We start from the raw sequence: 25,097 nt of genomic DNA, 5'->3' as shown, positions 1-25,097 counted from the left end.
ATCAATGTATGCACAACAGCTTTTAACAAAGCCAATTTTATTAGTCATTTTGTGCGCAAAAATAAATAAATAAAGGTGGTACTACCGTTGGATGTGGAGGGTTTTGGTGGAGGCGGAAAATGACAGACTTTGCACCAGGAGTTGACAGAGTTTTCCAGGCAAAACTTTACATGGCGTCCTATCACCTTCTCTTTGCTCACAATTGTATTGATAGTCTTGTTACAAAGGACATCGTTATCTGTTTCACTGTGAATTGTTTCATAGCTGTAGTGAGAAAAAGAACAGTGACTTTTAATTGCCAGGGTCTACTACACCCTTTAAGCTGAACAGATGTGAAGGTAACCATACCTGGTATTCCCTCCATTATCTGTAATGTCTTCTATCCAAGAATAATTTGCTGGCACAAGACTTGCAGTCTGAATGATGAAGTTATCATGATCTTCAGTCAGTGTGACCTGTGGTGTGTCTGGAACCAAATCAGTGGATTTTAAGTATTGAAACATTTAAAATATACCTGTAAAATATGTTTTTTTAAATGACTTTTACATTAACTTACCTGCAACACACACAGATATTGTCTTTGTGGCGCTGTATCCTCCAGCCTGCAGGTGTAACTTATAAGCTCCTGACTCGAGCGGACGACGTAGCATCACGTTCCTGAGAAAACAGCATCAGAGCTTTAAAGCTTTAAAGTAATCATCTAGGAGTTTTAAGTTATATAATTCATATTACCTTAATACATTCAGAGTCTGTTTTTTAATATTCTGCATATTTCTACATGCTTCCAGCTTTTAGAAGTTTGTTAATATTTCTGAGCTCCAGAAATATTGGTTCGTGAAACTACCTGTGCTTTGTTACCCATGTATCCCTGGTGCATTTCGTTATAGTTTTATCAGGGGCCTCCCAGGAACAGTGCGTCAGCAGAGGATGGTAGGAGACGCTGGCTTGCAGGCCGGCACTCGATGCGTTCTCGGCTGATACAATCTTGGTCTCATCCAGTTGGACGGAGAGGAAACCTTCAGCTGACGCAACACAGTAATAAATCAGTACATGCACAGCCGACCTACATTTTAAGCAACAATTACTTCATGGCTGCAGTTCCCATTATTCTGCAGAATAATAATAAAGTCAAACGTACTAACCCTGTACATGTATGTAAACAGCTTTGGTTGGTCCATTTGGACTCCGGCAGGTGTATGTACCACTGTCGTCCACACTAAGTGATGTCATGAGAAGGTAGGCAAACAGTCTCCCAGCATGTCGGTCATTTGTAATGCACATCTGGAAGAAAAACACATTGCTGTTGCGGTTTGCATTGAGAATATCAATACAGTTTTGTGACATAAAGGAAAATTTGTTCACACGAAAAACTGAAAGAGTCTCATTAGTTTCTGTGAATCTTCACTTTACCTTTTTCTTTAAGTCACATCCTACAGTTCTATCCTCCAGTCTTTTGTCACCCTTCTCCCATACAGGATAGCCGGACAAACCTCTTCTTTGACAGCGAAGAAGTAGAGTCTGACCAGGGCTCAGGGTCATGTTTGAAACTTCATCCTTTGAACTATCAAAGTCTGAAACACATGGTATTTTTTAATTTACTCTTCTTTTGTCTGATGTAATGAAGTAATTGCATATCTTTTACAATTAACTACCATAGTCATAGAGTTGAGAGCATTCTTGTCCTTCAGTGTTAGTAGCACAGCACATCACTTCATTATCAGGATAGTCAGCACTCGATATGCTGCTCTTGGCAATTCCATTTATTTCAGAAACATCTTCCCCAGCCTTGTTTCTGTTTGAAAGAAGGAAAAACACTGCCATTCAGGGAACATGCTTTTATATGGGACTTTTGATAAAGCTGTGTATACAAATGTAAAAGATGTCACCTTACCCCGACCACTGTATTACGGGCCTTGGGGAGCCCTCAGAGGTGCACTGAAAACGGGGGGACCTGAATCTTTCATTTACACGGTCCAGCATCAGCCGTGGTGTTGTCGGACGTTCTAGAAAATTAATGATATAGTGTTATTCATTTCCAACCATCAGACTGCCTTGTGCTTGTTCGCTGTGTTGAGTGCTGGTGGAGCATTTGTGCAGAGATAAGCTGAGATGTTACTCACTCAATACATTAAGATGCACAGTTATCTGACTGGAGTTGTTAGTTTCACAAGTCAGTGCGTACTCCCCTGAATCTTTCTCAGACAGTGCTGATTTAACCACGGTGTAACCCCCATTTCTGCAGAAGTTTAAGTAAATGTGTCAGTTTAATTATATATACACGGCAATACAAAACACGGCTAAGCCCACGCACACTTACATTGTCATTTCTTGATGATCTGTTGTTCCATTCCAGCGGCAGGGAGGATGTCCAGGGAGGCCCTTCAGGGAGATGACGAGTTTCATACCCATAGACAAGTCCATCCTGACAGGACCAGACTCATTCAGATAATCAGCTGGCAGGAAACATGCCACCTGTAAGACAAGACCTGCCATTTAATGCCCCTACATTAAGTTGCATGAAAGTAGATTTTGTGTAGATTTATTTTGTGTTTCATTCTCTAAAGTTTGAATTAACCGATAAAAATGACTCACAGACACTTTTCTTAAGTACATGGGCCAGGACAGCAATAAATAATTATTTTTTAAGTAAAAGTACATAAGTATTTGCATGTTATCGGTGAGGGTGCAGATGGAGCTACTATGAACCACTTTACAAAAAGATGAACATGACAGCTTGTACGGAAAAAAAGAAACTAAATCAAATAAATGTAATAGAGTGGAAAGTAAAATGTAAAATGTTGTCCTCTGAAATCAAATCAAATCAAATCAAATTTTATTTGTATGGCACTTTTCATACTAAAAGCAATACAAAGTGCCTCACAGAGGCTAAAATCAGCAAAGACAAAACACAGGCTAAAAACACTAAGGACAAAACCCAACCCTCCCACCCCCGTAAAAACACAGAGATACACAGAGACACACACCCACCCACACACACATACACCCCCCCCCACATGTAGAAACACATACACACGCACACACACAAAGGCTCACACTCACTGTACACGTTAGAGAGAGACATGGCTGGCACTGAGACCTGGAGCAAGGAAAAAGCCACCTTTGGGGGCCGACCGCATCAAGAGGGCCTCCAGCCCACGACTATAGGCAGTGGCGCCGTAGAGAGACAGCCCTGACCCGGGTAGACAGGAGGCCCTACACCAAGGTGCAGAGCCCCCCAGCCACCAGGGCCAGAGCCACCCACAGGACAGCACCCCCGTCAGTAGACCAGAGCAGCTCCCAGTGCGGTAGGCCCCCATGAGGAGACACTGGAGCTAAAAACTGAGGGACTAAAACTGTAAGACAGAATAAAAATGACCAATATAGATAAGATGCCTTCAGCTTGTAAAATTAAGACATGTAGTTAAAACATATTATTAAAGTAAAAATAATAAAAAAAAAAAAAAGAAATGATAAAACAGTCTGAGAAGAACTGCTAAGAACTAAAACTGCTAAAATCTGAGGGCCGAAAACTAAAACTTTAAAATGGGGTAAAAATGAAAAGTATAGATAAAATGCTTTCAACTTGTACATGAAGACATGTAGTTAAAGCATATCAAGAATCTGATTAAAAGGTAGGGTAATAAAAGAAATCAGTTAAAAGCCTGATTGAAAAGGTGGGTCTTGAGCCTCTTTTTAAAAACATCAACAGTCTCTGCAGCCCTGAGGTTCTCCGGCAGGCTGTTCCACAATCGGGGACCATAATAACTAAAAGCCGCCTCCCCGTGTGTTTTCGATCTAACTTTTGGTATGGTTAAAAGGCCAGTACCAGACGACCTCAGGGTCCGCGAGGGTTGATATGGTAAAAGTAAGTCAGATAAATAAGGAGGCCCAAGACTGTTAAGACACTTAAAAACAAGTAAGAGAACCTTAAAATCAATCCTGAAGCGCACGGGAAGCCAATGCAGCGATTTTAAAACCGGTGTAAAGGTTGAATTATGCTTCCGCGTAGTGATCACGCAATGGTCACGCAACGGTCACGCAATGGCCACGCAGTTGCTTGGACGCAGTGTGAGACCGTGATGGTTCTGCGTGGGGTTTACGTGTCGTAATGCATGCCACACCGGTAGAGGGCGCTATGATTTTTTGTGACCGACCGACCGACCGAGACTCTTGTGACGTATCTCGCCTCGTTATTTACCTTCCGGCTTTTGCCGTAGTCACAGTGAACGATGGACACCGAGACAGAGAGACTGGCGTTGGAGCTCCAAATTATTCAAGCAGAGGAAGAAATACTTCTATTGCAAATTAAGGTTGAATTATGCTTCCCGTAGTGATCACGCAATGGTCACGCAATGGCCACGCAGTTGCTTGGACGCAGTCGTGAGACCGTGATGGTTCTGCGTGGGGTTTACGTGTCGAAATGCATGCCACACCGGTAGAGGGCGCTATGGTTTTTTTGTGACCGACCGACCGACACTCTTGTGACTATCTCGCCTCGTTATTTACCTTCCGGCTTTTGCCGTAGTCACAGTGAACGATGGACACCGAGACAGAGAGACTGGCGTTGGAGCTCCAAATTATTCAAGCAGAGGAAGAAATACTTCTTTTGCAAATTAGGGCACGACAAAGGAGACAATTATGTTTATGAGTGGAAACCGGAAAAGCGGTCTCCAGCGGATGTAGTTAGCGGACCAATCACAGCCAATGCCGCTGCGTTGCTGCTGCGTTGCTGCTGCGTTGCTGTTGCGTCGCCTCGACGCGCGTCGAGGATTTTTGGGAGGTGCGCGTCTGGCCCTTGCGTAGGACGCACGGGGGTCCGCAAGGACGCAATAGGTCCGTAATAGGTCCGTACGCACGGACGCGCTGTGTCAACGCGGAAGCATAATTTCGGCTTTAGGGCACGACAAAGGAGACAATGATGTTTATGAGTGGAGACCGGAAAAGAGGTCTCCAGCGGATGTAGTTAGCGGACCAATCACAGCCAATGCCGCTGCGTTGCTGCTGCGTTGCTGCTGCGTTGCTGTTGCGTCGCCTCGACGCGCGTCGAGGATTTTTGGGAGGTGCGCGTCTGGCCCTTGCGTAGGACGCACGGGGGTCCGCAAGGACGCAATAGGTCCGCAATAGGTCCGTACGCACGGACGCGCTGTGTCAACGCGGAAGCATAAATTCGGCTTGAGACCGTGATGGTTCTGCGTGGGGTTTACGTGTCGAAATGCATGCCACACCGGTAGAGAGCGCTATGGTTTTTTGTGACCGACCGACCGACACTCTTGTGACTATCTCGCCTCCTTATTTACCTTCCGGCTTTTGCCGTAGTCACAGTGAACGATGGACACCGAGACAGAGAGACTGGCGTTGGAGCTCCAAATTATTCAAGCAGAGGAAGAAATACTTCTATTGCAAATTAGGGCACGACAAAGGAGACAATTATGTTTATGAGTGGAAACCGGAAAAGCGGTCTCCAGCGGATGTAGTTAGCGGACCAATCACAGCCAATGCCGCTGCGTTGCTGCTGCGTTGCTGTTGCGTCGCCTCGACGCGCGTCGAGGATTTTTGGGAGGTGCGCGTCTGGCCCTTGCGTAGGACGCACGGGGGTCCGCAAGGACGCAATAGGTCCGCAATAGGTCCGTACGCACGGACGCGCTGTGTCAACGCGGAAGCATAAATTCGGCTTAATGTGCTCCCGCCCTCTGGTCCTCGTCAGGACTCGTGCGGCTGAGTTCTGAAGTAGCTGAAGATTAGAGATACTTTTTTTGGGAAGACCAGAGAGCAGGGCATTACAATAATCTAAACGACAAGAGATAAAAGCATGCATCAGTACCTCCGTGCTGGCCTGAGAGAGAAATGGGCGGACTCTGGCTATATTCTTAAGATGGTAAAAACCAGAGCCATAGAGAGAGAGAGTTGCGACACTCTTTGATGTCGCCGCTATGCCTGTCACGTGGTTCATGTAAACCCAATTAGTTCCTAAACATACGCTGGCTGTCATGTTCTTCTATGGGACAGACAGCAGCGATTGCATTATTGAACGGTAAATATAAAATAAAACACACACCCAAGTACTTTTTCAGCTGTTATTACATTATTGCATTTTTGTTAATGTCAGTTTTGCATTCGGAGAGGCAGGGTGACAACGAAAAACTTATACTTAGATAGGTTTTAGGCTACATGGAGGGAAAAGCTTAGTGTTCATGTTCGCATGGGTAGCAGCACTGGCTTTAGAGGCTCTAACTTAATTTTTCCATATCATTCATCTGATGGTAGACGTCTCGTGATATTCATTTGAGCATAACTGGGCTGTATTAGGCTAACTCTGAAATATCTCGTGCTGCACACTGGAGCAAATGATATTGTGAAGCGACAATCTGAAGTGCTTAAGCGAGATTTAGGTAATCTGCTAAACACAGTGAGCTCTCTGAATGTTGAAGTTTTCTTCAGTGGGCCTTTACCACCAGTCAGAGGAGGATGTGAAAGATTCAGCAGATTGTTTGCACTAAACAGATGGCTCTCAACTGCATGTGATGTCCACTCAGTTCATTTTATTGACAATTTTAACTTTTTCTGGGACCGGAGACACTTTTTCAAAGGAGATGGAATGTCTCTGAACAAGGCAGGAGTTAAACTTTTCTGTGGCAACCTATCTTCCTGCCTGCGTCATACTGCTCCCATTCCCAAGGACAAGAGATATGAGGAATCCAAACAAAAGGAGCAAACACCAAAACAAGGAGAAGTGACTCTCCCCCCACCTGTAAGCTCTGACCATGAGGGATGTCAGAGCAAAAAAGAGGATGCCTCATGTCCTCCACCAGGGGCCACTGGTTGTGAGGATTTGTCTCCTACCATCAAAACTCTGCCCTGCACACCATCTCCAACTGTCCAAACTCCATCCAGCTCAGAGGGTATCCCATCACCCTCCTCTCCTATGCTGGAGTTTACTGACCAAATGAACAGACTTGTCAGTGTCGGCATTAAATTTACCCCTCGCCCATCTGAGATCCTGTCCCCCCAAATTCCACCTCGGCCCTCACAACCACCCACTCGCCGACGGGCACCACTACCACCCCCTCCAAAGCTGACGCTATTCCAATCCCCCAATACGAGCCCATCTGGCCCATCTGAGATCCTGTCCCCCCAAATTCCACCTCGGCCCTCACAACCACCCACTCCCCGCCGACGGGCATCACCACCACCCCCTCCAAAGCTGACGCTACTCCAATCCCCCAATACGAGCCCAACACAGCTTGTTACCTGTGTTGGGAATTGATGTGCTCTGGGTCCAGGTTTTAAGGCAAATGTAGTGCCTGACTTTTCCAAGGAAAATCCAGGGCCCATTGTGTCGGAAGCTGCATTGATTCATGTATCTATAGGTCGGAGGAGAAGATTGGTTCATCTTTCTAGAAAAATGTCATCTTCAAATTTAATTCGCATTCCATGTCAGCCACAGTCTGTTTCCAAACATGGGAATGATCAACTTTTTAGCGCATTTAACTTAGCTCTTTTAAATGTTAGGTCTCTGGCAGGCAAATCATTCTTAATCAATGATTTTATAATCAAGCACAAGCTTGATATTATGTTCTTAACTGAAAGTTGGCTAACACAAGACAACAGTTCAACAGTTCTTAATGAGTCAGCCCCTCCAAACTTCAGCTTCATGAGTGAAGTAAGAAGGCATAAGAAAGGAGGTGGAGTCGCCGTGTTGTTTAATGACAGCATTCAGGGCAAGAAAGCTTCTTATGGGCAGTTTGACTCGTTTGAATATGTTGCTATTCAATTAAAATCTCCCTGTCGATCTCTCTTTGTAACCATCTACAAACAACCAAAATACAATGCAAAGTTTCCAGACGAGTTTGTCAAACTACTGTCTATTGTTTGCATTGATTTTGACTGCATTGTCTTAGTGGGTGACTTCAACATTCATGCCGATAATCTCAAAGATAGATGTGCTATTGAACTTTTGGGCATTCTGGATAATTTTGGGCTTTCTCAGCATGTAACATGTCCAACACACAATAAAGGGCATATATTAGATTTGATCATTTCCAAAGGGCTTAATATCTCTGAGGTTGTGGTGACGGACGTTGCTCTTTCTGATCATTACTGTGTGTCATTTAAAATAACTACGCCTGCTATCCATAACAATAATGTCACAGAGGTAATCAAAAAACGTTATATTAATGATAACACCTGTGCAGTCTTCGCTCAGTCTTTTACACCATCACCAACACTGCCCTCAGCTTCGATTGATGATCTTGTCAATAGTTTCAGTTCCAAAGTTACAACTATTATTGACTCCATTGCCCCTATTAGGACCAAAATTTTGACAGGAAGGAAAAAGGCCTCTTGGAGGAACACAGCACTGGTCAAAGACCAGAAAAGAGTCTGCAGACAGGCAGAACGCAGGTGGCGAAAAACCAAACTCCAGGTTCATTTTGAGATTTACAAAAACAGTCTCCACACCTACAACTATGAGCTGAAGAAGGCAAGACAAGCATTCTTTTCCGAGATTATTAACAGAAACTGTAACAATTCCCGCACTTTGTTTTCTGTTGTGGATGGGCTGACAAATCCCAAAACATCAGTCCCTCCGGAACTGCTATCCAGCAAGTCATGTAATGATTTCGCAGCCTTTTTCACAGATAAAATTTCAAGGATAAGACAAACAGTTTGCAGCTCCAGCTCAGGCAAAATTGTAACTCCTCTTGTGCCTTCTTTTTCTCCAGTTAATCTGGCACATTTTGACCTTCTAGATCACAGAGCTCTGACGGAAGCTGTATCGCAGCTAAAATCCACAACATGCTGCCTTGATATTCTGCCAACAAACTTTTTTAAAAATGTTTTTAATAGTATAGCTTCAGATGTATTGCAGATAATAAATAACTCTATTCAGTCCGGTCAGTTTCCTCAAGCACTGAAAACTGCAGTAATAAAACCTCTCCTAAAAAAGTCTAATCTGGATGCTTCAGTAATAAGTAACTACAGGCCAATATCAAATCTTCCCTTTCTAGGAAAAATCATTGAAAAGATTGTTTTTCAGCAAACTCATGCTTTCATGACGCAGAACAATCTCTTTAATGCATTTCAGTCTGGTTTTCGTCCACACCACAGCACTGAGACTGTACTTATCAAAGTTCTAAATGACATACATCTGAATAATGATGCTTCTATGACTTCAGTCTTGGTATTATTAGATCTTAGTGCTGCCTTTGATACAGTTGATCATGATATACTGCTTGACAGACTAGAAAAGTGGGTGGGACTAACTGGCACTGTACTACACTGGTTCAAATCATATCTACAAGATAGGGAATACTTTGTGTCAATTGGTGAACATGTGTCTGAACGAAAAAAGATTATGTGTGGGGTGCCGCAAGGTTCCATTCTTGGACCACTTCTCTTCAATATCTACATGCTGCCCCTTGCCCAGATTATGGAGGACCATAATATTTCTTATCATACGTATGCAGATGACACACAACTTTATATCTCGATGTCATCAGATGATTACGGTCCCTTACTTTCACTGAGCAAGTGCATTCATCAAATCAATGAATGGATGTGCCAAAATTTTCTCCAGCTTAATGCAGATAAGACTGAAGTGATTGTCTTTGGCCCCAAAAGTGAAAGATCAAAGATCAGGGCTCACCTTAACTCCATGTCATTGACATCAACTGATAAAGCCAGAAATCTTGGTGTAATTATTGACTCTGACTTGAATTTTAATGACCATCTAAAGCTCATTACCAGATCAGCGTATTACCACCTGAAAAACATAGCCAGAATTAAGGGATTTTTGTCCAAAGAAGACATGGAAAAACTTGTTCATGCATTTATTTTCAGTAGATTGGACTATTGCAATGGTGTCTTTACTGGTCTGAACAAAAAATCCATTAGACAACTACAGCTGATCCAGAACGCTGCTGCAAGAGTGCTAACAAACACTAGGAAAATGGATCATATCACACCAGTGCTCAGATCACTGCACTGGCTTCCTGTGAGCCAAAGGATAGAGTTTAAAATCTTACTGCTGGTCTACAAAGCACTAAATGGTCTGGCACCAAGATATATTGTTGACTTACTAATTCCATATGAAGCATCCAGACCCCTTAGGTCGTCAGGGACAGGTCTATTGTGTGTTCCCAAAATTAGAACCAAACAAGGTGAAGCAGCTTTCAGTTATTCTGCTCCTCACCTGTGGAACACACTCCCTGCACACTTGAGGTCCGCACCAACTGTTCATTCATTTAAATCAGGCTTGAAAACATTGTTATTTGCTGCAGCTTTTTCTTAGACACATTTTATTATTTTATTGATTTTAAATCAGTCTTTTATGATTCCAATTACTGTAATTATTTTATTTAAAATAATTTGTTTTTATTTCCTTTTGTGTTTTCTATATTCTATGTTCTATGCTTTTAAATCTGCTTTTATATCTTCTGCTTCTGTAAAGCACTTTGAATTGCCTCATGTACGAATTGTGCTATACAAATAAACTTGCCTTGCCTTGCCTTGCCTATTGATTCCCGTGATTTTGCTTATAAATTCCGATTCAGCTATTAGCCTACCTTCGTGATAACGCAAAGAGGTCTGCCATGGCGGTCCGTTCAGAATTCGCCTAGAAGCTAGCTCACTTCTTCTGATGAGTGGCCACCCCCAGGACCACAACGCCAAACTCGCCTGTCCTAAAATTCCCGTCATTCCTAATTAAATAACCCTCGCTCAAATCACGAGTCACGACAATGCCTTGACATACGGGATAGCAATCTATCAGCATCTCATCAAGCATCAGCAAGTAGCGCTGGGCAAATTGTACACTAGCCAAGTGAACATGGAACAGGAACAGTACAACAAATTAAGTACAGCCAACACGTCACATAATTAAAAGTTATATCCCAAAATTCAATTAAATAAAAGTTGCTATAAAGGTGGTAGCGATTCATTACCGAACTACCGTCACAGCAGGGGAAGTCGCGCTGGCTAATTAGCAGGCTAGCAGGCAATGCTAGAAAATTGGTTGAAACAACCAAGATAAAATATAAATAATTACGCTGTGCATATACAAATGAAGACCAGTATAAGCATCGCAAAGGGCCTCTGATACAATATAGACAGTTGACAATTCAAAAGAGGTCGATATTTCAGCAGCTTAGCTCTGGAACAACTCAACTAGCAGCAATTTAAGTGAATGAGGTCCAACGCCCAAATGACAGTGTTTGGAACTAATCCGACTTTCAAATCCGGAAGTAGGCGGTTAAAAGCGCCGCCATTTTTTACAACGGAGGTCTATGGGAGTGTCGCAACTCTGTCACTCAATGGCACTGGTAAAAACCAAATGGAGACGCATATCATTTTAAAGTAGACTAAAATGGAAATAGTATCTGAGTCAATGCAGTTACTCTTCAGCACTAACATGTTTTCAACCTTGTCACATTTTCGTTAAAGGTGAAACCAAAATAGCACTTTTGCTTTTCCTACTGTAAAAGATAATAAAATTCTCTTTGTGCAGTTGGTTAAATGGTCCTGAGATAATGGAAGAAACTTCCTCTACATTTGTGACACTACCCAGATAGCCACTGGACGCTGTAACGGAACAGGGCCGCAACCGCAAAACGATAGAGCCGGGTCTGGCCCGCATCCGCCTCACGGACTCGTTCCTGAGTCCAAACGCACATCGGGCCGAAGCCGTTTCTGGTCTGTTTTTAGGGGTTGTTGCGGATATGTGCCAGCGCCGATCCATCACCGCCTGATCATCCCGTTACAGATGCGTAACGGGTGCGTGAAACGATTCCGCCTACCGGAGCTGTGCCGGATGTGTTACGATTCCGCTTAAATCACCACTGGATTGTCCTTTTGCCTTATTTTCGGCAGATTTCAGTTGGAGCAATGCATATAGGCTATAGCTGAAATAAATCGTTTTCATGATTAAAACGCATAGCCTACTAAAACAACGTGAACAAAGTTAACAAACACTGAGTTAATGACCACGAATTCATAGATTTAATTATAAAAAACGAACAACAAAGTCATGAACAAAGTCAACAATTAACACAGAGAACAACAAACACAGAATTAATGGATTAAAAAAAACGCGCAGGCTAAGACCCAGTTTTGTTTTTACACAACGTGAAAAACAAAACAAAACAAAACATGCACTTAAACAAAATCACTGCTGTTGCTGCTCCTGCTGCTGACGCCCTCCTCGATCCTGTCCGCCGACCAGATGTCCGAGACCAAAACCGGGGACATAATCCCAAAATTTTGGAAAAAACGGGGACATTTTTAGTTTGACTGTCAATCTGATTGAAATACATACAAGTTTTATCTTCAAAAAACAGGGACATAGGTAGTTTTTTTCTGTATTTTCCCGGAGGCAACCAAAAACGGGGACTGTCCCCTGAAACCGGGGACGTCTGGTCATCCTAAACTAAGACCACCTTTTAAAATTCAGCACATTAGCGCAAATATATGTCATGATATTAAAAAGTTGATTCGGTTATCCTATAATTGGGTCTATTCTGTGCAACACTCATAGCCTATTTGTATAGCGCAGTAGCGCTATAGATGCGGCTTTAACATCAAACGGCTAACACAGACTCCTGGTGCGCCTGTAACTGCTATCTACAAAGCAAACAGCATTTCACTTGCACGTTTAAGTAATAGTAAATTAGAATAAACACATACAAATAGATGTACATAATAAACACATAGAATAAACACATAAAAACTTACGTGTGCATAGCTGGTCAGATAAATCTGCGTTGACAGCTTGGTTTGATGATATTTTTTTTATTATTTTTTGGCGCTTCTGGCTGAAGTCCGTAGTACGGATGTGGGCCGTGTCTGCAAGACGACAGTCAAGCGAGACCCAACGTTCACTTGGCACTTTTGGCGCTGTCGTAAAACGGACCTAAAACGGAGCTCAAACGGACCTGTGCTGTAACGGACCTTATTGCATCACAAAATGTACTGTATATAGCTTGTTCTGTAAAACCAACAGAGTAAATGGATGTCTACTTGTATCTCATCCTAAGTGTTGATGTGTTTATCCAAGTATGTGTAATTTATTCTGTTCAGATCCTTGGTGCCTCCAGCGTGGCTCTTGAAGAACTATAATCATATTTCAATATAATCGTTTGAGAAATATACTGTTTCTTTTTTTTTTTTTTTTTTTTTAGCCCATTGATCGTTGTTCAGTTAAAACCACTTACCTCAGGACTGGGTACACAAGCCTGGGGCTCCACACCATCAGAGCCGAGCGGTCCTACAGCACACAGCAGGAGAACAGCTTGAAAGAGAGAAATTTGTAACTTTATTTTAATCATCTTTTGAATTAAAGGAATTTAAATAAGCGGCAAATATTTTATCTTGAGAAGATGCAAATATAAAAAAGTGCAATGCAAAAATTTCAGAAAAACACAAATTTACTATGCAGTGTTTTAATTTATTCACATTGTTATTGCATATTTTATATTACACATGGTATTTCCTTTTCTTAAGTAATAAATTTAACTTTAACTCATGCAATTACACGTAGACACATACTATCTAGAGGACATCATGTGTACATGAACAATTTGGCACAAAGACAAAATGCTTATACTGAATTATGCTAATAACTCTCAAAGTCTAAATTACACATGATCTCAGCAGCATTTTTAGAGAAAAAAAAAAAGGTTTTGGTAAATGGCCTTAAAAAATCCCCACCTCAATGTGACAAATTGCATAAATTACAATTTCACCATGATTTATGTCCAGAAATCAGCATCACAGAAGAGGGGCCTGAAATAGTCGTACTCACCTGCAATCATATTTCTTTTTCTCTGCATTGATGCTCTCTTTCTATCTAGGTCACATATTCCATCAGACTGCGAAACTGTGCTACGCACAGGACTGCGAGCAAACAAAACAGAGGAAGTATAAGTGCATACGGTGAAACTGTGTGGCCACGCCTGGCAGAATATTCGTGCTGTAAAAAAATAAAAATGCAAAAAAAAAAAAAAAAGCCCCAAAATATGAAGATGATAGAAACCATTTCTAATGCCACAAGGGACTGTTATAACACTATGGGAGGTAAAATATAGACTCAGTGAAGAAGTTTCTTAAGAAAATGTAAGAAATACAATTTTAATCTTTTAAAATTAAAATATCTTATTCTTTAAAATGTGTATTTTTGTTTTGTTTTATTTGCTAATAAGTGGGAGCAGACAAAACGTAATCAAATTAGTTATGCAATTTTCCTTTTATGTCTGTTTTTTAATTAAATGAACATTTTTATTGTTTTACCTCAATCATTTTTTTTATGTATTTCTTAACGTTGACCTATCTGACATCAGATTACACACAAACACTGAAAATCATACATCCTATAAACATATCCACCTCCTCCTATGTTATTGATTATATCCATAACATAGGAGGATCCAAGTTCAGCTTGCAGCAGGTAAACTCTGCTACTCTCTGCCACTACCCACAATGCAAAGCTACGTTAGCTTTCTAGCAGAGCAACCTGACTGCGAGCAAAAACAACAACAGGCTACTTTGCGAAGAAGGCAGCTGCATGGATAGTGACAACAACGACGACCAGGACTTCACGCATGCAATCATATTCCCGCAAACCAAATGCAACTTAGCCTTATAATGTGAGTACTGTGGGATATCAAATGCTCTTCAACAGCTGAAGTGATATTTATCCGCTGCTTTAAGGGGAAACTGTTTGCGAGCTAGCTGGCTAGCACGCTAGCTATCTGCGTCTCTCTATGTTTGAGTGTCTTCCGGCAGCAGTGGCGGCAGCAGCGGTGCCATGAACAGTGGACTCCCACCTACGCAAAAGACAAAACCTGCTTCCTTTCATGACTGTTATAATGTTCAGTTTTTGTTGAAACGGCGTACGAAAAGTGGTAATTCAGGTGGATGTAATGATGTTAGGAATAAACTGTATCGAGTTAAACACAAAAGTGATTCTGTCATTTCGCCTAGCTCACTGACTAAAATGTGTCAATACAACACTATAAAACTTGATTTGTACTACAGCCTCCAGACTGACAACAGATGAATCAACAGCTCTCTGTTATTTTAAACACCTGCTAAATACCACAAACTTCATGTAGCTAAGGCCTCGTCCACACGTACGAAAACGGTCTTTTCCCTCTCCGTTTTCGAGGGCATCGTTTCAAGAAATATCCGCGTCCACACAGATCTTCTTCTTCTTCTTCTTCTGTTTCCTGGCGGATCATATCTTCATGATATATACCGCCACCTACTAGGCTACTACACAGGAGTGTGTAATAAGGACGTTGGCAAGTGACACATTAAATCATAAAATCATAAAACAATAACAAAACCAACCTCTCCCCCAAAAAAAAAAGAACTAAATTCTTCTACTTAAACCAGTATCATTAAGATACATGATGAAATACTTGCATCTTAGTCCCTCAATTCCTTGTTCTAATAATATATTATGAATGTCATTTCCTGCATCAGAGTCTTTCCATTTCTGTCTGTGTTGGTAAAATTTCTTACATTTAAATAAAACATGGGTGACATCCTCCAAGACGTTACATTCAGAGCATATGCCATTACTTTTACCTATTAAGGATAAAGTGGAATTAAGGCCTGTGTGTCCCAACCTCAGTCTGGTTATAATAACTTCTTCATGCCTATTAAGACCCAATAAGGTGATTCTTTTCCCTCCAACACAATTCTGGTTCCTATGATAGTATCTGGCATTATTCTCTGACTCCCATTCATCTTGCCACTTTAGCATGATCTGTGATTTAATTAATGCTTTAGCATCTCCTTTACCCAATGGAATGTGAATTTCCACTTGTTCTGATTCCAGAGCTTTTTTAGCTAACTTATCAGCAGTTTCATTGCCATCAATTCCATAATGGCCTGGAATCCAACAGAACTGCACCGTTAGTCCAAGGCTTATAAGATTTAAAAGAAGATACTTTACCTCTAATACCAAATCCTCTCGTATTGCATTATCTGTTATAAAACTTTCTAATACTGCCATAGAGTCTGTACATATTACTGATCTAAGAGGTTTAATCTCTTCAACCCACCTAAGGGCAGTTATTATTGCAGTCATCTCTATAGAGTATACTGATAAATGGTCACTCACTCTATACCCATTTCTTTTTTCAAATTCTGGAATATAAATACCAATACCACAATGACCTTTGGGTTCTTTAGAACCATCTGTAAATATTTTCAGATATCCATAATATGTAGTATTTAAATAACTTAAGCAGGCTTCAGTAAAACTTTGCTTATTGTGATGCTCACATTTTTCCGTTAATAAATCAACATTTACCTCTGGGACAGGAAGCAGCCATGGTGGGATACAACTTAAAGCTAATGCTGGGCCATACTTCAATTCTTTTAATCCATAATGATTCACTAAATTTTCAATATTCCAACCAAATCCACTGGACTTTTTAGAATATTCCCAACAATCACTAAGCACTGACGTAGCTGGGTTGTTGAAACTTCCTTTTAACTTTACCCAATAAGTTAGGAACAATTTCTTATACCTTAAATTAATAGGGGTTTCCTTAGATTCAACTAATAAAGCACTTGTAGGAGTTGTTTTAAACGCACCAAGGGCAATTCTCAAAGCTTTAAACTGCATCCTTTCAATTTTCTTGAGGGATGTCTTACATGCTGAACTATACATTATACAGCCATAATCAATGGTTGATCTTATCAATGCTTTATATATGTTTATCAGAGACAGCCTGTCGGCTCCCCAATTATGGCCAGTGACCATTCTCATAAGGTTAATTACTTTTTTACACTTTGTTTCAATATATTCAATGTGATATTTCCATGTAAGTTTGGCATCTAACCACATTCCTAGATACTTAAATTTTTCACTTCTTTCAAGTTGCTGATTATATAGCATAATTTTATAAGTTTCAGGGACTTTTTTCCTAGTAAAATACACAACCTGTGACTTTGGGACAGAAAATTTAAAACCCCAATCAATTCCCCACTGTTCAAGAACATGGATGTCCTTTTGAATTTTATCATTAATATATGAGATGTTACGTCCTCTTCTCCAAATGACAGCATCATCTGCGTATAATAGGCCTTCGTTACTATCTCCCAGTTTTTCATATATGTCATTAATCATTATATTGAACAAGATAGGGCTGATAGCACTCCCTTGAGGAATTCCATTTTCAACAATACACTCATCAGACACTGCATCACCCACTTTGACCCTGATAGAACGTTGAGAAAGAAAGTCAAGTATGTAATTATACATTTTCCCATTAATTCCCAATTTTCCTAGTTTTATCAACAAACCTTCTCTCCACATAGTATCATAGGCTTTCTCTATATCCAGGAAAACTGTCACCATTACTTCTTTCATTATTAACGACTTTTCAATTTCATTACATACCTTAACCAGAGCATCAGTTGTTGACTTGCACCTCCTAAATCCAGTTTGATACCCTTTAAGTGGATTTATGTATTCTAGAAAATAATTCAAACGCCCAACTACAATTTTTTCCATTAATTTTCCAAGATGTGAAGTGAGCGCAATAGGCCTATAGTTTCCTGGGTCACTTGAATCTTTACCTGGCTTAGGAAATGGAAGTATTCTTGCACATTTCCACATGTTTGGTAATTTACCTTCATTCCATACTTTGTTAACCAGCTTAAGGACATTCACCAATATATTATCAGGCAATTTCCTAAACATAGCATAACACCTGTTGTCCGTCCCTGGTGCAGAGTATGCAGTATTACTCAGTGCCCTTTTAAGTTCTGACATATTAATTTCAGAATCCATAATAGACATATTTGACTCTTTAGTATTTAAGATATTCCTATTTATTTTCAGTACCTCTTCTTTCCTTTTCTTATACCTCTCATCCAAGTGGCTACCCTTATGAATGTCTGCAAAAGCTTTAGCAAGCATATTGGCTTTTTCCATATCTGATATTGCATGTGTCCCATCTTTAATTAAGACAGAAACCTGAGGAGGCTTAAATTTGCCTATCATCTTCTTAATCATCATCCATACTCTGTTTAAAGTGGTCTCTCTTCCTATTGTTGAGCAGAACTGTCTCAATGAATCTCTCTTAGCTTCTTTAATAACCTTCCTGGCTAAAGCCTTCTTCCTTTGGTAGTTAATAAGATTCTCCATTGTCAATGTTCTACGCAGATTCTTAAAAGCTCTATTCCTGTCCTTGATAGCCTCAGAACACTTATCATTCCACCATGGAACATTGGTTTGCTTCTTTTGGTTTTGACTAACAGGAATGCTTTGGCTGGCAGCAACCAATATAAAAGAACTGACATTACTATTCATTTCAGCGACTGACTGATCATTATTAATTGATATACTTTCCCCATTCCCACAGTTTTCTACAAATTTCTCCCAATCTGCTTTTTTAAAATTCCATCTTTGGGGCACATGATTTTGTTCAATCTTAAATTCAATGTTAACTGCACATGTAATCGGGAAGTGATCACTTCCCATGCTTGTGCTTTGATCTATTTCCCATTCACATCTACTGGCAATTTTCCTATCAACTAGTGTTAAGTCTATACAAGAAGTTTCATTTTTATAAACATTAATTCTAGTACCATAACCATTATTTATACACACTAGCATTCTATCATTCATCATATCTTCCACTGCCTCACCATTCAAATCTGTCTGTTTACTACCCCATAAACTGTTGTGAGCATTGAAATCCCCACACCAAATCTCTCTGTGGCTTTTCTTAAAAATACTGTTCAATAATTCACTATTTAATGCTTTACATGGATTATAATAGTTAATGATAGTAAAATTACCACTACCTTTGTTAAATATTTCAGTTACCACACATTCATGATCCTTGGAGTTAGTAAACCTATATGGAAGTCCTAATTTAATAAATGTCATACACCGTCCTCCTCTGCCTTTTCCTCTATCACATCTAATGCCATTATATCCTTTCAATACAAAATCAAGGTGTGGTTTTAACCAAGTTTCTTGAATACATATGACCTCAGGTTTTTCTTTCAGATTATGTATATATCTCTTAAATTCTTGACCATTCGCTATTAGACTTCTGGCATTCCATTGAAGAATGAAAAGTACCATAAAGCTTTTAATCACTATTTTGACCCTCATATTTACTATTCATCATCTCTTGAATTTTACTAGCTTGTGAGCTAAATCCTAAAAAGTCATTTGCAATATCCACAATTGCTTTTACTTTATTAGTTCCCTGAGGAAGTTCAGTTGCTTTACTTATCACTGCACAAATGAAGGCAAGGAAGTCATTTTTCTTGACCAACAACATTTCTTCAGACATTTTCTTTTTGTATTCACAGCACTCTGACTGTTGAGAATTAAGTCTGGGCCTGCTGACCTGCTGGTCTCTCTCCTTAGGAAGGCTCCTGTGATTTATTCTGTTAATTGGGTTGCTAACATTTGTTTCCTGAGCTTGCTCTGGTGTATAGCGGGGTACAGTTAGGCTAGCATCTTTCTTTTCCATTTCAACTTTCTTAACCGCCTCAGCATAGGAAACTTTATGAATCATTTTGCATTTCTGGACTTCTTTTGCCTCTTTGTACTTCTCACAACCCCCATAAGCTGCACTATGATTGCCACCACAATTACAACATTTTAGCACAACATTTTGCTCACATTTGCCATACTCATGTTCTCCTCCACATTTCGCACATCTAATTTTTCCTCGACATTGGCTAGCAGCATGACCATACCGTTGGCAATTAAAACATCTTAACGGTGGCGGGATATATTCTCTCACAGAGTATGACATGTATCCCAGTTGAACCCTGATGGGTAGTTCTTTCTTGAATCCTAATAATATAGACAGGCTTTCTGTTTTTTCTTTACCTTTTGTCAATCGCTTAGCTTCAACTAGATCATACTCTTTTAAACTTTCCATAATCTCCTCTATTGAAACTGAAGTTGGGATTCCAGATATTACTCCTCTGACCTTAGATGCTGCACCAGGAATATGTGACATTACCTTGAGGTTGTTAAGTGTGGTTTTCTTGAGAATATTACTTTGTTGTTCCTTGGAATTTGCAAAGATCAGTAGCCTCCCGTTCCCCATGAAACGCGCGTGATTAATCTTGCCTATTTCCTTCTCTATTGCTTTTGTAATGTGAACTGGATGCATATCTGGTCCTCCCTTTTGATCAAACACCAAAATAACTTTCCATACTTCAACCTGAGGCCTCTGTTACCATCTGTTGTAATCTATGCAGAAACGCAAAGAAACACTTTTCTGAAAACGGGTCCCAGGGTGGAGAAATTCGCAAACGCAGCTCTTGCGTTTCTATGTGGACGGCGAAAACGGGGAAAACGATGACGTCATCGCCACACTCCCGAGCAGCCTTCCACCTCCCGCGAGACGTCTCGTAACAACATCAACAACAATGGCGGACTACATGCTAGTTTTCCTGCTGGAGACGATGTTGAGCCTATTAGGGTTACTAGGGCAAAATATCACGCTCCTGTGCCACCACGCTGAGCAAAAAAGGCGATTTGTAAACAGCGCTCAAGATTTGTGCGCATGCTCCGCCTCTTCCTTTCCGTTTTTGGTGAATTTCTGAAACTGAAACAGCGCCACCTATAGGCCTGGAATATGAAGTAGCGTTTTCGGTCGTGCTGAAACGGATCCGTGTGGACGCGGATATTTCTTGAAACGATGATCGAAAACGGAGAGGGAAAAGATCGTTTTCGTACGTGTGGACGAGGCCTTAGTGCAGGACTACTGTATTCGAATGCATTTGTTTTCACTAGCATACCTAGTACATAGAACGAAACACTACAAATAGTTGTTTAAATATGTTGCAAAATTATGTATTTGAATTCACATATTTTGTCACAACATAATTGTGATATATTTTATTGGTAATAATAAATTTGGAGGAATGTAGAATGTCATTGGTAACACATCTGTTCTTGATGCTCATCTCCAGCGAATGACTACCAGCAGCAGCTCTCCCAGTCTCCTAAACGATGGTGCCAAGAACTTCAGCCACAACAGTCACGGTAATAGGGCCTCAGAGCTCTGTGCACTAGTTCACACTCATCCACTGTCTATAGAAATCAGACTTTTCAACTCCTTACACTTGATCTTTTGCAGATCCAGTGAACTCGCCGACATCCTCACTGTTAGGGCTGAACGATATATTGCATTCGCGATAATATCGCGATATGATCAAGTGCAATTTTCGAACCGCAAAGGCTGCGATTACGGCTGCGATTATACCCTGTTCACGTTGTAGCGCCCGCAAAGTCATAATCACAAAACACACCTCCATTCATGGCTTCCTCCGTCATCCACCCACATTCATCTCCTACTCCAATGGAGATAATCCACCGATTCCCGCGTAGTTTGAATCCGTCCTCCAGGAAGGACATTTATGATGAGTGCAAGTCACCGGTGAGCCCCCGCCGTAGAATGAGAGTCAGAAGGAAAGTCCGTGGAGGAGAAGAGTGACAGCGGTCCACTAAATCCTCTCGCTGGAGTTCCGTCGGCACGATTGCCGCTTGGATTTGTTTATTTCCCTGTCGGATCAGCTGTCTCAGGAGTCGGGAGATACCGTTCCAGTGGAGCAAGTCCGACTCTGACTGACTGACTGACTACGTTAAAAAACTTCGGTACCGTGAGTACTCGTGTGCATTTTTGTTTTGTATGTGCCGTTTGCTGCACCGCGACGAGAGACGCTCGTTATTTTGAGTTATTTCCTTATTTTGTGTCGGAGCCCGCGGTAAAACCCGGAGCGGAGTTTTGAGTTGTCGTTTTGTGGGGGCGCAGGTACTGGACTGAACTGGGATTTTGCCGAACACTGAAACAGACTTTTCCAACCGGACTGAACTGAAATTAAGAGACGGACTAAGGCGCACCCTTTTTTGTTTGTTTGTTTTGGCACTGATGATCATAATCATAATTGTGGTTATTATTTTGTGTGGGTTGACTAATTATTTTTTGTTCCGTTTTATTTTACGTTGTCAGACTTGACTCTGACTGGCACCCCAACATTAAAACGAGTCAAACCCGCTACAACGTGACATGCGCGTGTAAAACGTGTGAGCAAACGAGGCTGCACTCTGGTCACGTGACAGTATACTATTGTGTATGTACAAAATACTATTGTGATTGAATTAGTCAAATAAAAATGTCAGTCATCAATTCTTGCATCACCTCATGTCATCATAACAGGTCTGGCTTCCAGGAAAGAACCGTTTCTTTTTAATCTAATACAGTGTTGGCCATACTATATGATGTATTGCTTGTCTTTGCTTAATAATACAGAAGACAAAGACCTTTAAAATCGCATATCGCATCGCAATCGCAATATTGGCATGAAAAGATTATTTTCCAAAATCGTTCAGCCCTACTCACTGTTCAGTGAGTTTGGTGCTCTTAGCATTTCCCAAAGGAGAAAGGTGAGCACAGTGCCCAAGAAATTGTTTTAAAGTGCCTTTTAAGTTCAGTGCTGTACTTTTCTATAAGCAGGTACTTGAAAGCAGAGAAGGGTGGATTTAATTTAATGTCCATTTGATGTTTTATTGTCTCTTACAGGAATGGTAAATTTCATGTCATTCTCGCATGCTTTTACATGTGTCTCCAGGCTCCAAACCCGGCAGCAAGTGAGTTCATCCCTAAGGGGGCTCCACGTATGGCCACCATGGCTCAGTCCACTGTCCAGGCTTTCCCCTCGCCTATCTTTGCACATCCTGGTCTCAGCAGCTCCACAGCTGCTGCTTTGGCTCCAGGTGAGGGTTTTTGGAGAGCTACTGGCGACTTTCTCTTTCTTTTCCATTTTCAGCTCTGAAGTTGTGTAGTTTAGCAAGTACGGGTATTCCCCCTTCCTTTTAAACATTTTATACCGTGACAGGCTGTGAATGCTTTAATTATATGTCTTGAAGGTATATAGCAGTGTTTTTTTTTTATCTCCAATTTTAGGCATGTCATTGTCAGCAGGATCTTCTCCTCTCCACTCCCCAAAAATCACACCTCACACCTCACCTGCTCCTCGACGGCGCAGTCACACCCCAAACCCTGCCAACTACATGGTTCCCACCACCGCATCTGACCAGGGTGCACACATTATCCAGAAAGAGACTGTAGGAGGGACCACCTACTTTTACACAGACAACACCCCTGCACCAATGGCTGGGATGGTATGTATATGAGTTGGGATCGCACTGAAACTCAAAACACACAGCATCATAAACATTGACTTTTGTAGAAATTACTTCTAAGCCAGAAAAATGCCTTTAAGTCAGTTTGCACGTAAGGTAAATGTTGTGCAGACAACTGCAGATGTTGCACCCTTCTAAACAGTTATTGTTGTCTACTAGAGGTTGCAATTTGGTAATTTAACTTCATTAAAATCCTGGTGATAGTTTCGTTCTATCATTTGTTTATGTAACTAAGTATCGAGATTAAAAAGCAAAATATGTATGATAACTCTAACTGAGCCACTGGAATAAATAACCTTGCTTGCTATAGTCTCAGTGATTAAACCAGATTAAAAGGACTTTGCGTTTGTTCCCCGTGATATCACAAACCACATTATTTATCAGTGTAAATGATTTACATTTTGTTGTTGGCCTTTTCATTTGATCCCTGCAGTGAATTTTAAGATGTGGGTCAACACGAGCACCGAGATCTTTTATGCTGGATAGTATGTTGTCCCACAGTAAAAGCAAACAACTTCTGCTTAATCTCTTAATCTCCCCACCCGAAGTCTGCAGTTAACACAAATTAAAGTTTAAATTATCTTTTTTTCCAAAGTTGAACATAAGGAAATGTATTTGTGTGATTATAAACTACTGATTTTATTTTTTGTGCCATTGTTTTTTATCTTTCTGCATATGTAAGACAAATGCACTGTAGTTTCTGTAGATACTGCTGGCTAATACATATTAAAAAAATATAGGCTACAAAATAGTTTTCTTCTTTATGACAATTATTTCAGTGAATATAAAATTGACTTATTTAAAAATTTGAGTCTGATTTTATTTTGTTTTTTGCCTCATTTATAAATCTCGGTGTTTGTTTTAGGGCCGTACGTGATGGCGGAAACGGAGGAGAACAAACGCACAAGGACTGCCTACACGCGCGCTCAGTTCCTGGAGCTCGAGAAGGAGTTCCTGTTCAACCGCTACATCTCGAGGCCGCGGCGCGTGGAGCTGGCGCTGACCCTGAGCCTCACCGAGCGCCACATCAAGATCTGGTTCCAGAACCGGCGCATGAAGTGGAAGAAGGAGGAGGACCGGAGGAGGGCGAGGGGCGCCGACCCGGACCAGGACTCGTCCATCACCTCTGGAGAACAGGGGGAGGCCGCAGGTGGGGTGTCCTCCACAAACGGACCTCTCAACACCACACCACCTGTTTCCCCGCTGCACAGTCACACTCTGTCGGCATCTGGGCCCAGAGAGCCCGCATAGACCAGTTTTTAGTGTTAAAATATTTCAAGGATCATTTCACTTTGTATGGGACCTGAACAGACTCAACTCCATATTTTAACGCAGACCTTTTTTTTTTTTTTTTAAATTCTGAGGACGATAATGGACTCTCCCCACTAACTCTCCCAAAATTACAGAATGAGATTACATTTATAACTATAATGTGCTCATTTTCCACGGACCCATTAAAATTTCCACAACTTAAGTCCCATTTTTGGATCTCACAATGTGACATTTCTGGACTGAAGGGACGTTTCTTCATTCTACTTCACCATACGTGCGTTGAGATATGTTGGACACCAGATGGCATAGAGAGACAGCAGAACCATCTCCTTTCTCCCCCTTGAGAAGGATTCGCTTTACACAAGTGTTGCATGGCGTAAAAGTTTTACATTACCTTGTTTTTTTTTAACATCAGCAGAGTGAGTAGTAGCCTGGCAAATAGGCGACAACATGTTTATACATGTGTGTAATATGTCAAGAAAGTGTATTTTCCATGTATCAGTGTCCACGTGTATATAGGTACACCTGTCATGTCAATGGTGTTTTAGTGTTTGAAGAATTCATTTTAAAGTTTAATAGATGAATAACTCTCACAATAAATTTGGAATAAAGAATATATCTTAGCCTTTCA

At 41.0% G+C, this 25,097-nt stretch overlaps 2 protein-coding genes across 6 annotated transcripts in view; one reads left to right on the top strand and one right to left on the bottom strand.

Moving 5' to 3' along the window:
* LOC311503583 (receptor-type tyrosine-protein kinase FLT3-like) overlaps positions 1–15,332 on the bottom strand; it is a 19,911-nt gene extending 4,579 nt beyond the window's left edge. Inside the window, exons 1-13 of one of the 3 annotated variants that reach the window (XM_084566393.1) lie at positions 15,078–15,332; positions 13,796–13,887; positions 13,206–13,282; positions 2,318–2,472; positions 2,121–2,236; positions 1,892–2,003; positions 1,653–1,792; positions 1,411–1,571; positions 1,143–1,281; positions 845–1,022; positions 557–657; positions 349–466; positions 86–264 (exon numbers count right to left, since the gene is read on the bottom strand). In XM_084566393.1, the coding sequence (XP_084422519.1) occupies positions 86–264; positions 349–466; positions 557–657; positions 845–1,022; positions 1,143–1,281; positions 1,411–1,571; positions 1,653–1,792; positions 1,892–2,003; positions 2,121–2,236; positions 2,318–2,472; positions 13,206–13,282; positions 13,796–13,887; positions 15,078–15,100 (1,591 nt within the window). In that variant the 5' untranslated portion in view covers positions 15,101–15,332. The remainder of the gene's footprint in view (positions 1–85; positions 265–348; positions 467–556; positions 658–844; positions 1,023–1,142; positions 1,282–1,410; positions 1,572–1,652; positions 1,793–1,891; positions 2,004–2,120; positions 2,237–2,317; positions 2,473–13,205; positions 13,283–13,795; positions 13,888–15,077) is intronic. The other 2 variants (XM_084566394.1, XM_084566392.1) reach the window with 2 other exon arrangements.
* LOC311503585 (pancreas/duodenum homeobox protein 1-like) lies at positions 13,799–25,097 on the top strand. Of its 3 annotated transcripts, none has more exons than XM_084566397.1 (6): positions 13,799–14,636; positions 20,962–21,034; positions 21,129–21,651; positions 22,621–22,765; positions 22,956–23,173; positions 24,060–25,097. In XM_084566397.1, the coding sequence occupies exon 6, from the start codon at positions 24,071–24,073 to the stop codon at positions 24,443–24,445; it is 375 nt and encodes a 124-aa protein (XP_084422523.1). In that variant the 5' UTR covers positions 13,799–14,636; positions 20,962–21,034; positions 21,129–21,651; positions 22,621–22,765; positions 22,956–23,173; positions 24,060–24,070; the 3' UTR covers positions 24,446–25,097. The 3 variants fall into 3 exon arrangements, with proteins under 3 accessions (XP_084422523.1, XP_084422522.1, XP_084422524.1); XM_084566396.1 differs by having other exon boundaries at positions 21,129–22,435; positions 22,572–22,765; XM_084566398.1 differs by lacking the exons at positions 20,962–21,034; positions 21,129–21,651 and having other exon boundaries at positions 14,616–14,636.

This window comes from Chelon labrosus (genome assembly GCF_963514085.1).
Source record: "Chelon labrosus genome assembly, chromosome: 18".
In the NCBI taxonomy this organism is placed as follows: domain Eukaryota; kingdom Metazoa; phylum Chordata; class Actinopteri; order Mugiliformes; family Mugilidae; genus Chelon; species Chelon labrosus.
Note: the sequence above shows the minus strand (reverse complement) of the source record. Positions and strands in the feature narration are given on the sequence as shown.